Genomic DNA, 17,572 nt, shown 5'->3' with positions numbered 1-17,572 from the left:
CAACACTCTCTGAGTTTTACACTTTAACCACCAGACAAAATGTCGGCATTGACGTGGGTTTCTTTGATGCCTGTTTGTTTGTTGGCTTGTTTGTTTTCCTGACAACACAAAGAAGTTGAATAGGACACTGGGAGGAGGAAGCGTATTGTGACCTAGAAGCTACTTCCAAAGACAGTCAGTGTGCATTCAAGTTATTTTCAACTGGAAGAGAGTCAGAGTGCAGGGGTCTGAGCAGGCTGAGGTATTTGTCCCACTTCCCCATGAGTGCGTGTCACTGTGACCAGCACTACTGTGCCAAATTGCACAGTAATAGTCAGCCTCGTCCTCAGGCTGCAGCCCAGAGATGAGCAGAAGCCCTGCATTGGCCGAGGCATCTTTGGACCCGGAGAAGCGGCTGGGGACCCCAGGGCCCTGGTGCTTATCTGAGTCTGAGTAGTAGTACAGGAGATACCGGGGAGGGCTCCCTGGCTTCTGCTGGAACCAATTTATGTAGTAGCCTCCAACACTGATGTCCCTGCTCAGGGTGCAGGTGAGTCTGGCTGTGGCTCCCAGAGATGCAGAGAGGGAGGCTGGCTGAGTCACGACAGGCTGGGACAGGGAACCTGCAAACACAGACACAGCAGAGGGAAGACAAGGGACAGGGTACATGAGATTAGGGAGCTTGGCCACAAGGATTTGACTCTGGCTGCGGGCCCACCCTGGTGCCCTGGATCCTGGCCCTACCTGTGCAGTGACAGAGGAGCACGAGGAGGACGGGGATCCAGGCCATGGTGACACACCCCCTTCTTAGGCCACAGAGCTGGGGCTGGATGGCCCCTGGCCTGTCTTATCCCCTGTCCACAGGGTCACAGAGGAGGGGCTGCTCATGCAAATGAGACCCACACCTGCCTCTTCTCCATGTGCACACACAGGGTCTGTGGCCCTTGGACACGGAGACTTCCTGATGCACTGGGTTCCCCTGGGTGGGCCTGGAAGCAGCAGCTGTGGGGACCACACACAGCCCCAGGTCCAGGGACTCCTCCAGGTCCTGACCGGACACACCTGCCCTGGGCCCACTAGACGCAAGGGGCCCAGTCCTTGCTTTCTGTCAGTGGAGGACTGCCCAGCTGGATGCCCCTGTCCTGCAGAGAGCCCCAGACACAGTGTCACAGTGCCCCCTGCTGGTCTCTGGGTGAACCTCTCCTTTCCCACCGCTGGCTTCCCTGATGCCTGTGTTTCCATAACCTGAGAATGACCCTCCTGGGAAAGAGAAAGGTCCTGCTGTGCAGGAATTTGTTCTGTTCTCAGTATAAGAGGGGTTTATATCCTTTTTCTAAAATCACTTATTTATATTGTGGGTCTAGTCTTCCAGGTAGGAAAGGTCAACATGATGCCCAATGAAACCCTTTGAGGGGTCTCTACTTAGGCACTCAGAACCATAATACTCATAAAATTACCAAAAGACAGAGCTTCTAAGGCAAAAGGATTTGGGGCTGACCACTCTCTGCAGTGGGAACAGCTACAGTCCCCGCAATTTGTGTCCATCATGTTGTGTATAGAGCAATTATTCATTCAACAACCCGTGACGAGATGAATGAATTTCTAGTACCCCAGGCCACCTGGACCCCGAAGATTCTGTCAAAGCTATCTCATCTGAGTGATGGAGAGGTGGAGAAAAGTCAGGCTTTGTCCTTGAGATCACAGCCCCTGTGGCTCTGGTTTGGGACACAAGACTTTCCTTCAGAGTGCAGCCTGGATAGAGGTACCACTGCAGTGACTGAGGGAGTGACAGCCCACCGCTGACAGCACAGGGGGTTTGTGTCTGTTGTCCCCATGAGGCTTGAGCTCCGTGAGAGCAGCACTGAGGCTATGTCACAAAATCAGTGTCCTGACCAAGCGCTGAGTGGAGCCGTAGATGGTTGGGGGATGAGCTGTCCACAGGGATAGAGACTCTCCTGGGATTCCTGACCATCAGCCTCAGCCCAGGAGAGCAGGTGTTCAGGGCAGAGCACCTCAGTGAAGACTATGATTTATCGCAAAAGGCCACCTCTGTCAACTGTATCCCTGGAGCTGCAACTGTGTCTCCTTTTGTCACACACTGCATGTGGTACCTGGAAGGACACACGGGGTGCCCCAAGGACATACAGACGGGGATACTGCCCAGGTGCATGTGCGGTGTGCACGGGAATCGGGACACAGAGGTCTGAGCACAGCTGTGGTATGTAAGGTGGGATCTGTAAGGTGACCCAACTGATGTCCCTGCAGAAGGGAGATAGCCCTGGGTCAGAGGGCAGAACATGTGCCAAGGCCCAAGAAACAGGGGAGGGTGGGGGCTGGTGACCCTGGTGAACATGTCTCCTGGAGGGAAGAGAGATGGACCAGCTGAACACATGAATTCAGCATCTCCAAATGGAACAGAAAGACCTGGAAAAATAAGTACCGATTTACTTAAACCTGAAATCTGTGCTCCCCTTTGGGAAAGCACGTGAATGTACATATATTCACAAAGGCCAAATAGATTCGTAATGATACTTCCCATGCACTTGCTAATTCTGCAGATCCGACCTTTTATCCTCACATTATTATGTCTTCCAATCCTGAGTGGTCCACAGGATTGTCAGCGGAAACCCAGCTCTTGTCTCTTCAGGGGCCAGTGACATGGTCTTCAGGTGATGGGTGACGCCTGGGAGCTCAGGGTTGGGGTGTCGCTTCCCAACTGGCCTGAGGCACTGTGCAACTCCAAGGCTGTTTTTCCACGCTGACCGGAAATAAACAGCCTCCCCCTCAGCCGGAACCAGGGATGTTCAGGGAAGCCAGGCTGCTTGCCCTGCATCCAGAAACTCTGTGGAGACCCCAGAGGGCTAGATGTTTGTTCTTCCATTGAAATGAAGTTTGAGGACATGGCTCAGGTGTTGCTGAAGCCAAGCTTCTGCCTCATTGCCAGCAATGTTACTGTGTCCAGTATAAGAGAACTTGGCCATCATTCTAGGACCTTGATCACTGACAGTGGCCGAGTCAGCCCTGCCTGGCTCACAGACACTCTAAAGGGACCCAGAGGAGTTTGAGCAGGGCAGGAGTCCACTGTGAATGAGAGTGAGGGTTTGGAGCAGAGCTGGCGCATCTCCCACCCACCTTGGGTGAGTCTGGCTCTCAGCTGTGTGGGGAGGAAGGGAGGTGAGGAGGAGAGGGGCCCAGGTCATGATGGACACGCAGACTCTGACCTCTAAAGCTCTGTTACGGAGACTGGGCTCCTGAAAGTCTCCTTCTATCCAGAAATTCCCATGTGGGTGGAGTTGCTGCACTCAGGTACGCCCTTGCTGTACGTCTGTCCAGCTCCCGTGCCCTGGGATTTCACAGGTGGAATGAGCCAGAGGAAGAAGAGAGGAGCTAACCTAAGGGCACAGGCAGCCTGGGTGGTGATGAGCCCCAGGTCCTATCAGGTGAGTATCCTCTAGCGAGCACACTGATGGCTGGCCCCCTGGTGGCGCTGACTTCTGTCCCTGATTGCTGGCCAAAACCACATGGATTATTCCATTCTATCCCACATACCTTCACACCCCAAAAACACCCTGTCTTCTGTGACAAAACTGGCACCCCAGTTAGAGGCCTGTGGTTGTCTGGACCCTCGTTACTGAGCTGCTCCTGATGGCTGCCAGGTGCTGGGTCCACAGCTCTGGGCTCACCCGTGTGCTTCATACACGTGCCCACAGCACCCTTTTCTGTTACAGGTGACAAAGCACGTGAAAGGCAATGTGAGTATCGCGCCTGGGGGAAGGGAAGGCCCTCTTGACTCCTGCCAGTTCCAAGGCCCCCTCCTCACTACTGGGGGAGATCCCTCACCTCTGGGCCCATTACTAGGCTGCAACCTTCTCACCCCCACCCACCCTTCCATTCCTTACAGCAGCCTCCCCAGATCCTGACCCTCCCTCATGGGTTTACATGAGTGGAGGACAGGGTGACCAGAGACCTGGCCCCTGAGGAATGATGTGTCCTGCGGCTGGCATAGCAGGCAGACAGAAGCCTGGACCGGCCACATCCCACGGCTTGGGAAGGCTGGGGCGCTCCTTCTCCCTCTGACCCCACTTTACTGAGCAGGGTCAGACCCCCGGGCCCTCCCCTGGATTCCTCTTCTGTCTACTGCTTGTGGGAGTGGGGGAGTCCATCAACAAGGACCACAGGGGAAGGGATTGGAAAAAGGCAGCTCTGCCTTGTCAGAAAGACAGAGGTGGCTCCCTGGGACCCACCTCTCAGCACAGCTCTTCCAGCAGGACCCAAGCCTGGACCCCTGACCTGAGGAGGAGGGGTCTGATGGGGACACAGTCAACAGCCTCTGCCAGGTCCTCTCCTCACGCTCCCCTCTGGCTCCTTGATCATCTATGTAGCACTGAGACATCATCCCAGCACGTCAGATTCAGAGGTTTCCTGTCAACCCCTCCAATGTTCCAGGTCCACCTCACTGCCTCACCCTTGTTCACTCTCCAGAAACATCTTATGTGTTGCTATTCATACTTCTTTGTCCTCTTTCTCTCCCAGGACATTTTCAGCAGCATGAGGACGTAGATTGTCCCTGGTGCACTCACGCCGAGCCTAATCCCAAGGGTCATGCCTGGCACATACTTGGTGTTCACCACAGGCTGTGCAGGGACGGATCTCTGTACAGTCGTCTATCCTGATCAGGAACACATGAAACCTGCCGGGTCTGACCCATCGGGGACTCAATTCCCAGGACAGCCTGCCCCCAGGTGTGCAGTAAATCCTGCCCAACGGAAGAAAATGAGACAATGTTTTGCAGAGTAGGGCTGGGTTAACGGGCACAATTTGAGAGAACAAGGACACTATTTCTAGACGAAATTCCCTAGCCTTGTCTAAGACTCCACTATTAGAAGACACGAAAAAGAAGCAGCTGTGTCGGCCAAGGGGTGTGAGCTGCACAGGAAGTCCCATTGCTGAGGGGACAGCAGGTTTGGGTCTCCCTTCCCCACAGGCCTGGAGCAGTGTGTGAGCTTTGAGACTGTGGTCCCACACTGAGCAGTAATAATCAGCCTCATCCTCAGCCTGGAGGCTAAAGATGCTCAGGGAGGCCACGTTCCCTGACCTGGAGCCTGGGAGTCTGGACGGGACCCCCGCAGGCCGAGCACTGCTACCATAGATGACAACGTTGGGGACACTGCCTGGGAGCTGCTGGTACCAGGACACACCTCCAGCCCCAACATTGCTGCTGCTTCTGGTGCAGGAGATGGTAACAGTCTTATTCACAGGCTAGGATACTGCAGATGGCTGAGTCACCACCGACTGGGCCCAGGACCCTGCAAGTCAGAAGAGAGACACGGGGTGAGAGAGAGGGGTCAGTGGACAGGGCCCATACATGGTTCCACAGTCCTGTCATCTCCAGCCCTGATCCCAGCCTCCAGCCACCTGTGCAGTGAGCCAGCAGTGTGAGCAGGAGAGGAGCCCAGGCCATGGTGGAGACCCCTGTTCAGCAGTGTGTCCTCAATGTCCCTCAGACGGGCTCCCAGAGTCTCTCTTATTGCCTCCAGCAGCCCAAGGGGAGGGAGAGACCCTTCATGCAAACCAGTCCCCTCCCCCTGGCTGGCCAGCCCCAGCCTGAACCCTGAACCTGACCCTTGTCTGGAAATCTCACCCCAGGAGGGGATGGAGCGAAAGCTGTGGGGCCTGACCTGGGGCTCCCCAAGGGCCTGTGAGCACCCAGAGGCTAAGCCACAGTGAGAACCAGAGACAGGTGGATTGATTTCTTAATTTCTCTTTCTGCGGCTTCATTATCAGTGTATAGAAATGCAACAGAGTTCTGTACATTGATTTTGTATCCTGTGACTTTACTGAATTTATTTCTTGCTTCTGACATTTTTTTGGTACAATCTTTAGAATTTTATATACACAGGCAGGCTCTTCAGAGAAGCTGGCTGCGTAGGAAGATGCTGGGCTCACTGAGTCCTGCTGATCACTTAGATTCCACCCACATCTGCTAAATAATCCATAAAACCAGCAGAAGACTAGCAGAATGGACTCTCCAGAGTCAAGCGTACACAAGTGGCCCATGGAAGAGGTAGGAAGGGCTGAGAGGTGGTGCGCACTACACGGACTGGTGGGAGGGATCTGGGGCAGAGGGGGGGCAGCGTGCCAGGCAAGGCAGAGCCCCCAAGTATGGCTTGCAAAAGTGGAGGGGCCGGATTCCATGAGTTCGGAAAACCAGCGGGACTTGACATCTGGAATGTTAAAAGTCAACAGCCCTGCTTGGAGAGCGGGAGGGCAAAAGGACACCGGGTGGGAGAGGTGTTGAGCCCCAGAAGACAGAGCTCTGCTCCACGGGAACAAGGGTGCTCTCCAGCACCATCTCCCTCTCCCATCCCGGAGCCGAACTCCCAAAGGGAACCAGTTGCATCACAAACTTGCTTGCACCGCACAAACACCCAACGCTGTGCTTCTGTAGATCCATCCCTTGGAAGGGTCTGTCTGCTTCCCTCCTGGTGCTGCAGAGCCCTTCCCGCAGGTGACCACGACAGCAAACTGAGCTGAGCCTACCCCTCCCTCCCTGGTGCACCTTGCGGATCCACCCTGGCTAATACGCCAGATCCCATACAAGCAGCACCGCAAGCCTGGCAGTGTGCAAGTAGCCCAGACGGGGGCCACACCACTCCACAATGAGTCCTGCCCCAGGCAGAGGGGAAGATAAGGTACACACCAGTCTGACTGTGATGCCAGCGATTGACTAGGAACAGACATCGGGTGTGACTGCAGCTCCGCCCACCAACACAAGTTACTCCAGACAGTACAGGGAAGTGCCCTGCAGTTCTGTGCCACCCCACAGACTATCCAAAATGACAAAATGGAAGAATTCTCCTCAAAAGAAACTCCAGGAAGTAGCGGCAGCTAACGAATTGATCAAAAACAATTTAAGCAATATCACGGAACATGAATTTAAAATAATAGTCATAAAATTAATCGCAGGGCTTGAGAAAAGCAAAGAGGGCAGCAGAGAATCTATTGCTACAGATACCTTGGGACTAAGAAACAGTCATGAGGAGCTAAAAAATGCTATAAATGAGGTGCAAAATAAAATGCAGGCGACCACAGCCCGGATTGAAGAGACAGAGGAGAGAATAGGTGAGCTAGAAGATAAAATTATGGAAAAAGAGGAAGCTGAGAAAAAGAGAGATAAAAAATCCAGGAGTATGAGGGGAGAATTAGAGAACTAAGTGATGCAATGAAACACAACAATATCCTAAATGTGACACAGGAAACCATCAAAACCCTAGAGGAGAAAGCAGGCAACAACCTCTTTTACCTCAGCCACAGCAATTTCTTGCTTAACACATCTCCAAAGGAAACGGAATTAAAAGCAAAAAATGAACTATTGGGACCTCATCAAGATAAAAAGCTTCTGCACTGCAAAAGAAACAATCAATAAAACTAGAAGGCAACCAATGGAATGGGAAAAGGTATTTGCAAATGACATATCAGATAAAGGGCTAGTATCCAAAATCTATAAAGAACTTGTCAACCTCCACATCCCAAAAACAAATAATCTAGTGAAAAAAATGGGCAGAAGACACGATTAGACACTGTTCCAAAGAAGACATCCAGATAGCCAACAGACATGAAATGATGCTCAACATCAGTCATCATCAGGGTTATACAAATCAAAGCCACACTGAGATACCACCTCACACCAGTGAGAGTGGCTAAAATTAACAAATCAGGAAACTATAGATGCTGGCGAGGATGTGGAGAAACGGGAAGCCTCTTGAACTGTTGGTGGGAATACAAACTGTTGCAGCTGCTCTCGAAAACAAAAAATTAAAAATAGAACTGCCCTATGACCCAGCAATAGAACTGCTAGGAATTTACCCAAGGGATATAGACGTTCTAAGTCATAGGAGCACATGTACCCCAATGTTTATAGCTGTGATTTCAACAATAGCCAAATTAGGGAAAGAGCCTAAATGTCCACCAAATGATGAATGGATAAAAAAGATGTGGTTTATATATACAATGGAATACTACTTGGCAATGAGAAAGAATGAAATCATGCCATTTGCAGTAACATGGATGGAACTGGAAGGTATTATGCTGAGTGAAATAAGTCAGTCAGAGAAGGACAGATATCATGTTTTCACTCATATGTGGATCTTGAGAAACTTAACAGAAGTCCATGGGAGAAGGGAAGGGGAAAACATAGTTACAGAGAGGGAGGGTTTGCCTCTGTATTTAAGAGAACAAATTGAGAGTGGATGGGGGTGGGAGAGAGGGGAAAATGGGTGAAGGGTATTGAAGAGGGCACTTGTTGGAATGAGCCCTGGGTGTTGTATGTAAGCCAATTTGACAATAAATTATATTAATAAAAAACCCAAAACAAAACCCAAAATCCTACAGGACAAAACAGGCAGCAACCTCTTTGACCTTGGCCACAGCAACTTCCTACTAGACATGTCTCTGGAGGCAATAAAAGCAAACATGAACTATTGGGACTTCAAGATAAAAAGCTTTTGCATGGTGAAGGAAACAATCGACAAAACTAAAAGGCAACCGACGGAATGGGAGAAGATATTTGCAAATGACATATCAGATAAAGGGTTAATATCCAAAATCTATAAAGAACTTATCAAACTCAACATCTCCCAAAAATAATCCAATGAAGAAATGGGCAGAAGACATAAATAGACAGTTTTCCAAAGAAGACATCCAGATGGTTGACAGACACATGAAAAGATGCTCAACATCCCTCATCATCAGAGAAATACAAATCAAAACCACAATGAGATACCACCTCACACCTGTCAGAATGGCTAAATACAAGAGGTGTTGGTGAGCATGTGTAGAAGGGGAACACTTTTGCACTGTTGGTGGGATTGCAGACTGGTGCAGCCACTCTGGAAAACAGTATGGAGACTCCTCAAAAAATTACAAATAGAGTTACCCTATGGCCCAGCAATTGCACTACTAAGTATTTATCCAAAGTATACAAAAACTGCTGATTTGAAGGGGCATATGCACCTTGGTGTTTATAGAAGAACTATCAACAATCAACAAAGTATGAAAAAAGCCCAGATGTCCATTGACTGATGAATGATTAAAGAAGATGTGGTATCTATATATACAATGGAATACTACTCAGCAATCACAAAGAATGAAATCTTGTCATTTACAACAATGTGAATGGAACCAGTGTGTATTATGCTAAGTGAGATAGAGAAAGACTGATTTCACTCATATGTGGAATTTAAGTAACAGAACAGATGAACATAGGGAAGGGAAGCAAAAATAAGATAAAAACAGAGAGGGAAGAAAACCATAAAAACTCTTAAATACATCATAAAAAACTAAGAGTTGCTGGAGGAGAGGTATGTGGGGGGATGGGCTAAATGGCTGATGGGCGTTAGGAAGGGCACTTGTTGGGATGAGCACTGAGTGTTATATGTAAGTGATGAATCACTGGGTTCTACCCCTGAAGCCAATACTACACTGTATGTTAACTAATTGAGTTTAAGTAAATAAAAATTTAAAAAGTTTGTTTGAGTTTTCCTTACAGGGAGACTAATGTTGCTGTATTATGAGAGTGTCCTGTTACATACCATAACCCCCTGCACAGGTCCTGAGATTTGATGTCTGTATTTGTCATGAGACTAAAATGCTTTCAACCAAAACGTGTCTACTGTTCATGCTTCTCAGGCTGGGTTTTCACTTACCCTTTACAGTTACCCTGGGAATTCATTATTTCTTCTGTCTCTCTGACATACATATGATTCACTTTCCTTTTTATTAGTCCAGATTTATAATTGTTCTCAGTATGAGGACCGGTATAAACCATTACACTGTACAAGGGCCCTCTGCTGTCTTAGAATTTCTCCATTTCTACATGAAAGGGCCTCCAGGATAAGGTTCCCAACCCATATTTAGCCTTAATCATGTTTATTTGGTAAATGCCCTAGGGATTGACCTTAAAAAGAAAACAGCATTTTATATATTTCTTTTCTGTAATCTCAAGGCCTTCTATGAAATTGAAGAATGGGTTCATAGGCTCTGTTCTCTAAAATATTCATACACAATTGACCATCACGCCAACCAAAGAGTCAGAGGAAAACCAAAGAGAGAAAAGAATTATGACACATGCAATTAAACCTTAGTGGTCTCACCTTAGCCAATTAGATCTGCAGCAATCTCATTTCAAATAAGGTTACATCCTGAAATATAAGATTTGGGGGAACTTTTTATCACATGAATTGGTAGAGACACAGTTTAACCCATAACAATTTATTCAGATTTTCTTAGTTTTTACCTAATGTCCTTCTTCTGTTCTAAGATCCAGTTCAAGGATTCTTTGTGATGTTTAGTCATGATGTTTCCTTAAGCTTCTCTTATTGTGAAACTTTCTTAGACTCTCCTTTTTTTAAAAAAATTTTTTTAACGTTTATTTGCTTTTGAGACAGAGAGAGACAGAGCATGAACGGGGGAGCGTTAGAGAGAGAGGGAGACACAGAATCTGAAACAGGCTCCAGGCTCTGAGCTGTCAGCACAGAGCCCGACGCGGGGCTCGAACTCATGGACCGTGAGATCATGACCTGAGCCAAAGCCGGCCGCTTAACCGACTGAGCCACCCAGGCGCCCCTAGACTCTCCTTTTTTGTACCTTTGTCCATACTTACTGAGTGGGGATTATGCCTGACATCCTTCAGGGCCAAGTATTTACACTTGTTCCTTGAAATATCTGCATGGGAATATGTCTCTTCTCCTTCCATTTATTCACTTACACAACCAGTTAACAATATGGATCATGGACAGATATTTTAGACTTTGAGTTTTAACCCCATACTATTACATTTATTTGGTTGCTCAAATCTTTCCAGTTTTGCCCAATGGGAGCCCTTTAATTTGGCTCATGAGGTCCTTGACACACCTTGCTGTGTGTGTGTGTGTGTGTGTGTGCACACGCGCACACGCACACACACTTGCATGTATGTGGTGGGTGTGCATGGATGCGCTTGTGTGTTTTGAAGGATTCTTCACTTTCTGACACTACAGGTTACTCTATGCTCATCCTGTGTAATTCCTGACTAGGAATTAAGCATTTCTCCAAAGAAGCCTACATCTCTTCCCTGGAGAACAGTATTAGAAGGCAGTATGTGGGAAAATGCATCTCATGGCTATGAGGCATCATTGCTTCCAGTCTTGTTCAGATGACAAAGACATATATATGAGTACACTAACCCAACAATGTGCACATATTGGTGACTATTTCCATATTACACATGATTCCAAACTGCCGTCTCCCGCTCTAATCCATGACCACACACTTCACTTAAGTCTCTTCCCTTGGTTATAGCTGTGACTTTCCATTCTTAAAGTGAGCAATCTGGCCCCACCACCACCATTTACTTGCTTGTTCCATTCCAGTACATAGTGCAGCCAATTCAAAATAATCTACCTGTTCCCCCATGGGATACCACCTTATCTCCTAGAGTTCAGAACTTGCATGCAGTTTCTTACGTCTTTACATGTAGAGGCTCCACTCATTTGCAAAGTCACACAGCTCAGCAGCTTTCTCCCAACCACTGCACCGAGGTGGGTTCACGCATTTGTCTTGGAAGTCAATAGAATTGTCACATTCTGCATTCCATCATGGGCCCCAACTCTCCTAAATTAGTTTTTTGCATGTGCACTCTAAGGTTCTGTCATGTGGCTGTACAGTTTTCCATGAGTTCTGGCAATGCCATAGTGTCATTTCAGGGTCATTATACTATCATATAGAATAATTGTATTGCTGGGAAACATTTTCCTCTCTTCATATGATCAACTCTTTTTCTACTTTCAGTCCCCCAGGAACCACAAATGTTTATACTCTCGAGAGTTTTGCCCTTTCCAGTATGTGCTATAACTCTAATCGTCCTGTGAATCATATCCCATTTTATAAATGTACCACCTATTTGGTGGCATCTTAGTTGGTTCCAGGTTTGAGTGATTAGAGATAAACCTGGAAAAAACATCCCTGTGCAGATTTCTGGTTGCTTTCAATTTTTAGTGTTTATGAATGAAACTGCTATAGACACTCACAGGCAGTTTTTTTCCTATGGACAAATTTTTTTGGGTTTATTTTTATAATTTTGTAATTTTAAGTTGGCATCTATTTCTCAAATCAGGAACTAAGACAAAAACTAACCAGCACCATTTATAACCAATTGGGTAAAATATCATACGCAAACAAGACTGACTTTTTCTTCAAGAAGAGCATGGGTGTAACTGAGGTCCCATGGTAAGTTCAGAGGCAAAATAAAATGTTTCATTTATTTAAAAAAAAAAAGAAAAAATAATATGATCCAGCCTAGAAGCAAAATAACCCAGAAAACAAAAAACAAAACCAAAAACATCTGTTTCATGAAGACTCTTTGTCTAAGAATGGTCTGCTCAGAGTGAATTTGAGAACAGAAGGGACAGGAAGAGCCTCAGTCACACGAGGTGTTGCTGGATGGACCTGGGCCCAGAGTATCAGCAAAAGAATAAGGAGCATCACAGGCCTAGCTGAGCAGGCGACTGCTGGTCTGTTCCCTCTCTTTACAGACGAGAAAGCAGGTTTTTGTCTCACTTCCCCACAGGCCTGGAACACTGTGCGAGCACTGCTACTGCTGTCCCACGATGAGCAGTAATAATCAGCCTCGTCCTCAGCCTGGAGCCCAGTGATGGTCAGGGTGCCTGTGTTGCCAGACTTGGAGCCGGAGAATCGATCTGGGACCCCAGAGGGTCGATTGCTATTACCATAGATGATGGTTTTGGGGCCATTCCTGGGAATTGTTGGTGCCAGTTCACAACATAACCACCAATATTAGAGCTGCTTCCAGCGCAGGAGATGGTGACCCTCTGGCCCAGAGAACCAGACACTGAGGGCGGCTGAGTCAGCCTAGACTGGGCCCAGGACACTGTAAAGGGGGGAGAGACAGAGAAGGTGATGCTGGTATAGAGACAGGAGGAAGAAGCAGGGCCCATTTTGTCCTCCCAGGAAAGTGTGTCCCTTTCCCCTGTCCCCACATCAGTCACCTGTGCAGTGAGCGAGGAGGATGAGGAGGAGAGGAGACCAGGCCATGGTGGAGGTTATTGCGGATCCTTCCTTCCTTCTGCAGGCCCACAGCAGGGCAGACCTCCCCTAATGTCTCCCTTCCCCTCTTCATCCTCGGAGAGAGGGAGGGCCCATCCATGCAAATGAGAACCTGAGCTCTAGATCCCTCACTGGGCGTGGTCAGGTCCCTTGGCCATCAGTGAGGTCACAGCTGTGAGCCCTGAGCAGAAAGCACAAGCAGTGCCAGGTGCCAGGTCCCAGCTCTGATCACCCCTGACTCCTCTGAAACTGGCCTTGAGCTCCCCCTAATGTCCAGACACAGACACACCATTGTGTGACATGGTGACCAGAGCTCATCAGAGACAGCTCTTGCCTCCTCACTGCTCTGTCCACGGTTTCCTGCATTAGGACCAAGTCAAGTGTCCCCTTATATGTCTTCCCATCACCTGAAGGCAGACTCTATGCTCTACTCAGATTCTTCAGGGTGAGTCTGTCCATGTCTCTCTTGGCTATTCATGGGTCTGGTCTGATGAGGTGTCTCTACACAAACTCTTCTTAGATCAGGCTCAAGTCCAAAGCACTGACAGGTCCCCATGGACACGTGGCCCCTTTTGTGCAGGTCACTGGATCTTTCCTCTTATGTGATTCCTCCCTGGTTTCCAGGATTTCCTTCCTCTGAGGTTCCTGCAGCACTGAGGAGATGGGGAGAGATTCTCTCCAGGTTGTGCATAGAAGTCCTAGTGCCCATGCATAGAGGGGTTACTCACTGAAAATCTTTGTAATCCATTATGATTTCCACCTGCTTAAAACAACAGTTCTGCATACATTGTGGGCAGTGATTCCCTCCTAGGATCTGTTCTCCCAGGGCACAGTCTGCAGGAGCCCTGCCATGTGAGGCTGTGTGTGGCACTGACCTCAGAGCACAAGGAACAAACCTGTAGGAAGTTCTAGGAGAAAATGAATAACAATTGCGGATGCTCTGACAAGGATCCGTTGACAGAGATTATGTATTAGTCACCACTTAGCCAAACCTGCATATAAATGGGTGTGTCCTTTTACATAAAATTCATCTCATTAAGATTGATTTAATTTCGATGCTGATGTCATTGAGAAGATGCAGGTAAAATCATTAGTGTATTTTTCCCAGGTCTGTGCTTACTCCAGAGAGAATATGGATGGAGATTGTGGTTAAAATCAAGGATAGAAAAACAATGGAATAGGAATGCCTTCTGTTTTCAGGTGAATAGGAGTCTATAAAATTTTACTAAAGTAGTTTGATTTTTTATTCATTTCTTCTTATTTTTTTTTAGTCATGAGTTTTATTATCATGGGTCTGATTTAGCAAGATGGAAAGCCCAACATGGTATCCAGTGAAACCCTATAAGGGGCCTGTTCCTTTGAATCTCAGAGCCATCTCGGTGATGGAATTATTAAACACTGAGAGAGGTTCCAGGACAAAACTATTTGGGGTCAGAATTGTCTCTGGGGTGTGCAAAGTTGTATCCCTGTGCCTTGTGTGCAGCATATTCAGGACAGAGCAAGTACTCATTCATCCACCCATGACTAAAAGAATGAATTTCTGTTACCCAAGGCCACCTGGACCCAGAAGTTCCAGGTCATTCAAAGAGCCCACATGTGAGTGGTGGAGAGGTGGAGATAAGGGGGACTGTGTCCCTGAGGTCACAAGCCTTGTGGCTCTGGGTTGGAACGGTAGAGTTTGCTGTAAAAGTCCACCCTGTCTGGAGGTGTCGCTGAGGGAGTGTCAGCCCAGCCCTGACAGCAGGGGGAGATTGTGTGTCACTTCCCTATGGCCTTGGCCTCATGAGAGCAGCATTCAGGCTGCTGCTCTCAGAATCAATGTACCACACAGCCCCTCAGGTGCAGATTGGAGTCCAGAGATGGTTGTGGACTGAGCTTCCCATGGGGACAGAGACCTGCTATAGGTTTCCTGATATCGGCCTTGTCCCGGGAGAGCTGGTGTTTAGTGCACATCCTGGCTACCTGGTGACAGGACCCCAGTTACACTCATTATTCCTGGGGTTTTCTGCTAATGGGGATTCTGCCTCCCAGTTACTGAGATCCTGAGGATGGCTGGGTGACCATAGGTTGTCCCTGACTTCTGGAGGGACAAAGAGGCCTAGGAACTGAAGAGTCAAAAATAGTAGACACTCAGAGAGAGGGAAGATCCTTGTGTGTCTATGAGTGTGTGTGTGTGTGTGTGTGTGTGTGTGTGTGTGTTTCTGTGTGACCAAAAATGAGGCCAACTGGCCCTCAGTTCTTCTTGTGGCTTTCTTACACTGTGAAAGATGATTCTCCATAAAAATCTATCCATGAAGCTGATTCTCTGTTAAAATGTTCAGGACCCTGGATTCTGGATTAAAAGGGCAAGGGTCTGAAAGAACTTTTCTTGGAGGAGTATTTAATTCGGCAGTGAGGACTCCTTTAAGAACAGACCTGTTAGCAATTCACTGAATCAGAAGTCCAGGTCTTATTGAGTGACAGGAATCTGTCCCATTTTTTTGTCTACAGACACAAAGCTTATAGTCATCCTATCCTCAAGTGTCAGAGATCACAGGACAGGGGGTGAGCACACACCCCCTCCTTCCTGCCCCCACAGCCACAGCCAACCCACAGCCAACCCACAGCCAACCCACAGCCCCCTGGGTCCCCAGGTGTCTCCTGGGATTGAGTAGGAGACAGAGATGGGCTAAAGCCTGTGATATAAGGGACAAGAGGAGAATGGTTCCATGGGGGATCTACTGTCCAGATAGTTCTTAAGAAAGAGATTCTGGGGCATAAGAAAAATGATTCTATATTCTGAAGTTTGCAGGAAGTCTCTGGAAGAGAATCACACCTCCTGAGAGGCTGAGGGAGCCCTGCTGTCATCTAGTTTTTAATAGATCAACTTTTATCACAACCAATTTTTTGTGACAATTACGACAACCAAGGTGTCAAGGTGACCAGGCAGGAGGCAGGGTGGGAGAGATAGCACCCCCTCCTGTCCAGGGTGAAGGTGAGTGGGAGGGTTTTTGGAATAGGAAAGAAACTGCATTTTCTCTTTCCCTTTCCCTGCTGATTTCTTCACTTCCTTATACCCCTTGTCCCTCCTCACTTACATCAAGTCATGGGTCACCATTATCACCATGCTCCATCCCTCATCACCCACCAAGGATGAGTCTCCTCACCTCACTAGCCCCTCCCCATGCCCATGGCATCCACCAGGATGCTTCTTCTCCCCCTCAATCTGCCAGCTGACTGTGGCTGCAGGTGCACACGGCCATGCTGACGGCTCCCACCATGGATTTATGAAACTCCCTCCGGGGTGTCCCTAGTTCAGACACTCCATGACCTTTCATTTCTCACATTCCTTTCTGTAATCCATTGTTATGTCTTTCCCTGTCTGCAATACATAGTCAGATTTTCCTCAATTTCTTTGTAGTTAGAAAACATCTTCCATTCAGACTCCACACTGGAAAACAGAAAGTAGAAAGTAAGTTATATGGCATCACCTACTAACTGTTGATGTACTCAGTTGGTTTTCTCATTCAAGACAAAAAAAAATGTTCAATTTGTTTTTCCAATTTGCTTTCATATTTTTCAGGGAGTTTGCAATTATTTTTTAAAACAGATTGCACACGTCTCAAGATGTTTACTTGGCACGTTTACCTTTTTGGTAATACCATTAGAATCACTTTCATTATCTTTAATTTATGAAGAAGTATAATTCTTCTTTAAAATGATTAAAATAAGTAATACAAGTTTTATTTTATATATTTCTAATGGTTTTACTGAATTATTTTATCAGTAAAATATTTTTAAAGTAAGTACCCTGAACTCACTATGTAATATATTTCTTCTCTCAAATAAAAACCCTGGGGTCCCTGGTTTGCTCAGTCAGTTAAGCATCTGACCCTTGATTTCAGCTCAGGTCATGATCTCACGGTTCCTGGATCAGGCTCGGAGCTGACAGTGTGGAGCGGGCTTGGGATTCTCTCTCTCCCTCAATCTCTGCCCCTCCCCCCTCAGAATAAATAAATAAAGTTAAAAAAAAACCTCGACTCCTTCTCATTACACTTTACTTCTCATTTTAGTTAGATTCGTTTTGTATTAGTAAGAAATTGAAGAGAAATATTAAGTAGTATTGGCCATAGCAATATTCTTTGATAATTTTTACCCTCTATGTCAATGTTAGATATAAGATAAAAAATGAAATAAAACAATTTATTTTTTATCTGCCTCTAATTTCCCAAGAAGTATTCTTTTTGTTAGTGTTTGTTTATATTAAAAATATGGAAAATTTCGGTGTTGAGGTAATATCCAGCTAATGCTGATATTCCTGTTAACAGTATGTGCCACAGCCGCCAACACTGATGTCATTGTTCAGTGTGCAGGTGAGTCTGGTGATGATTCCAGGGATTCCGAGAGGGAGGGTGGCTGGGACAGAGAATCTGCAAACACCGGCACATCAGAATGAAGAGAAGGGACAATTTGCAGCTGTTTGGAACCCGAGCCAAAGGCATTTGTCTCAGGC

At 47.3% G+C, this 17,572-nt stretch overlaps 1 pseudogene and 1 gene segment (V, D, J or C); both read right to left on the bottom strand.

Annotated features, from left to right (window-relative positions):
• Positions 1–186: 186 nt before the first annotated feature.
• Positions 187–803, bottom strand: LOC122478408. The segment is given in 2 exon segments: positions 187–602; positions 724–803. Coding segments are annotated over 2 exon segments (462 nt in total).
• Positions 804–12,348: 11,545 nt separating this feature from the next.
• LOC122478418 lies at positions 12,349–13,156 on the bottom strand (annotated as a pseudogene).
• Between the last annotated feature and the right edge of the window lie 4,416 nt (positions 13,157–17,572).

This window comes from Prionailurus bengalensis, unplaced genomic scaffold (genome assembly GCF_016509475.1).
Source record: "Prionailurus bengalensis isolate Pbe53 unplaced genomic scaffold, Fcat_Pben_1.1_paternal_pri Un_scaffold_61, whole genome shotgun sequence".
In the NCBI taxonomy this organism is placed as follows: domain Eukaryota; kingdom Metazoa; phylum Chordata; class Mammalia; order Carnivora; family Felidae; genus Prionailurus; species Prionailurus bengalensis.
Note: the sequence above shows the minus strand (reverse complement) of the source record. Positions and strands in the feature narration are given on the sequence as shown.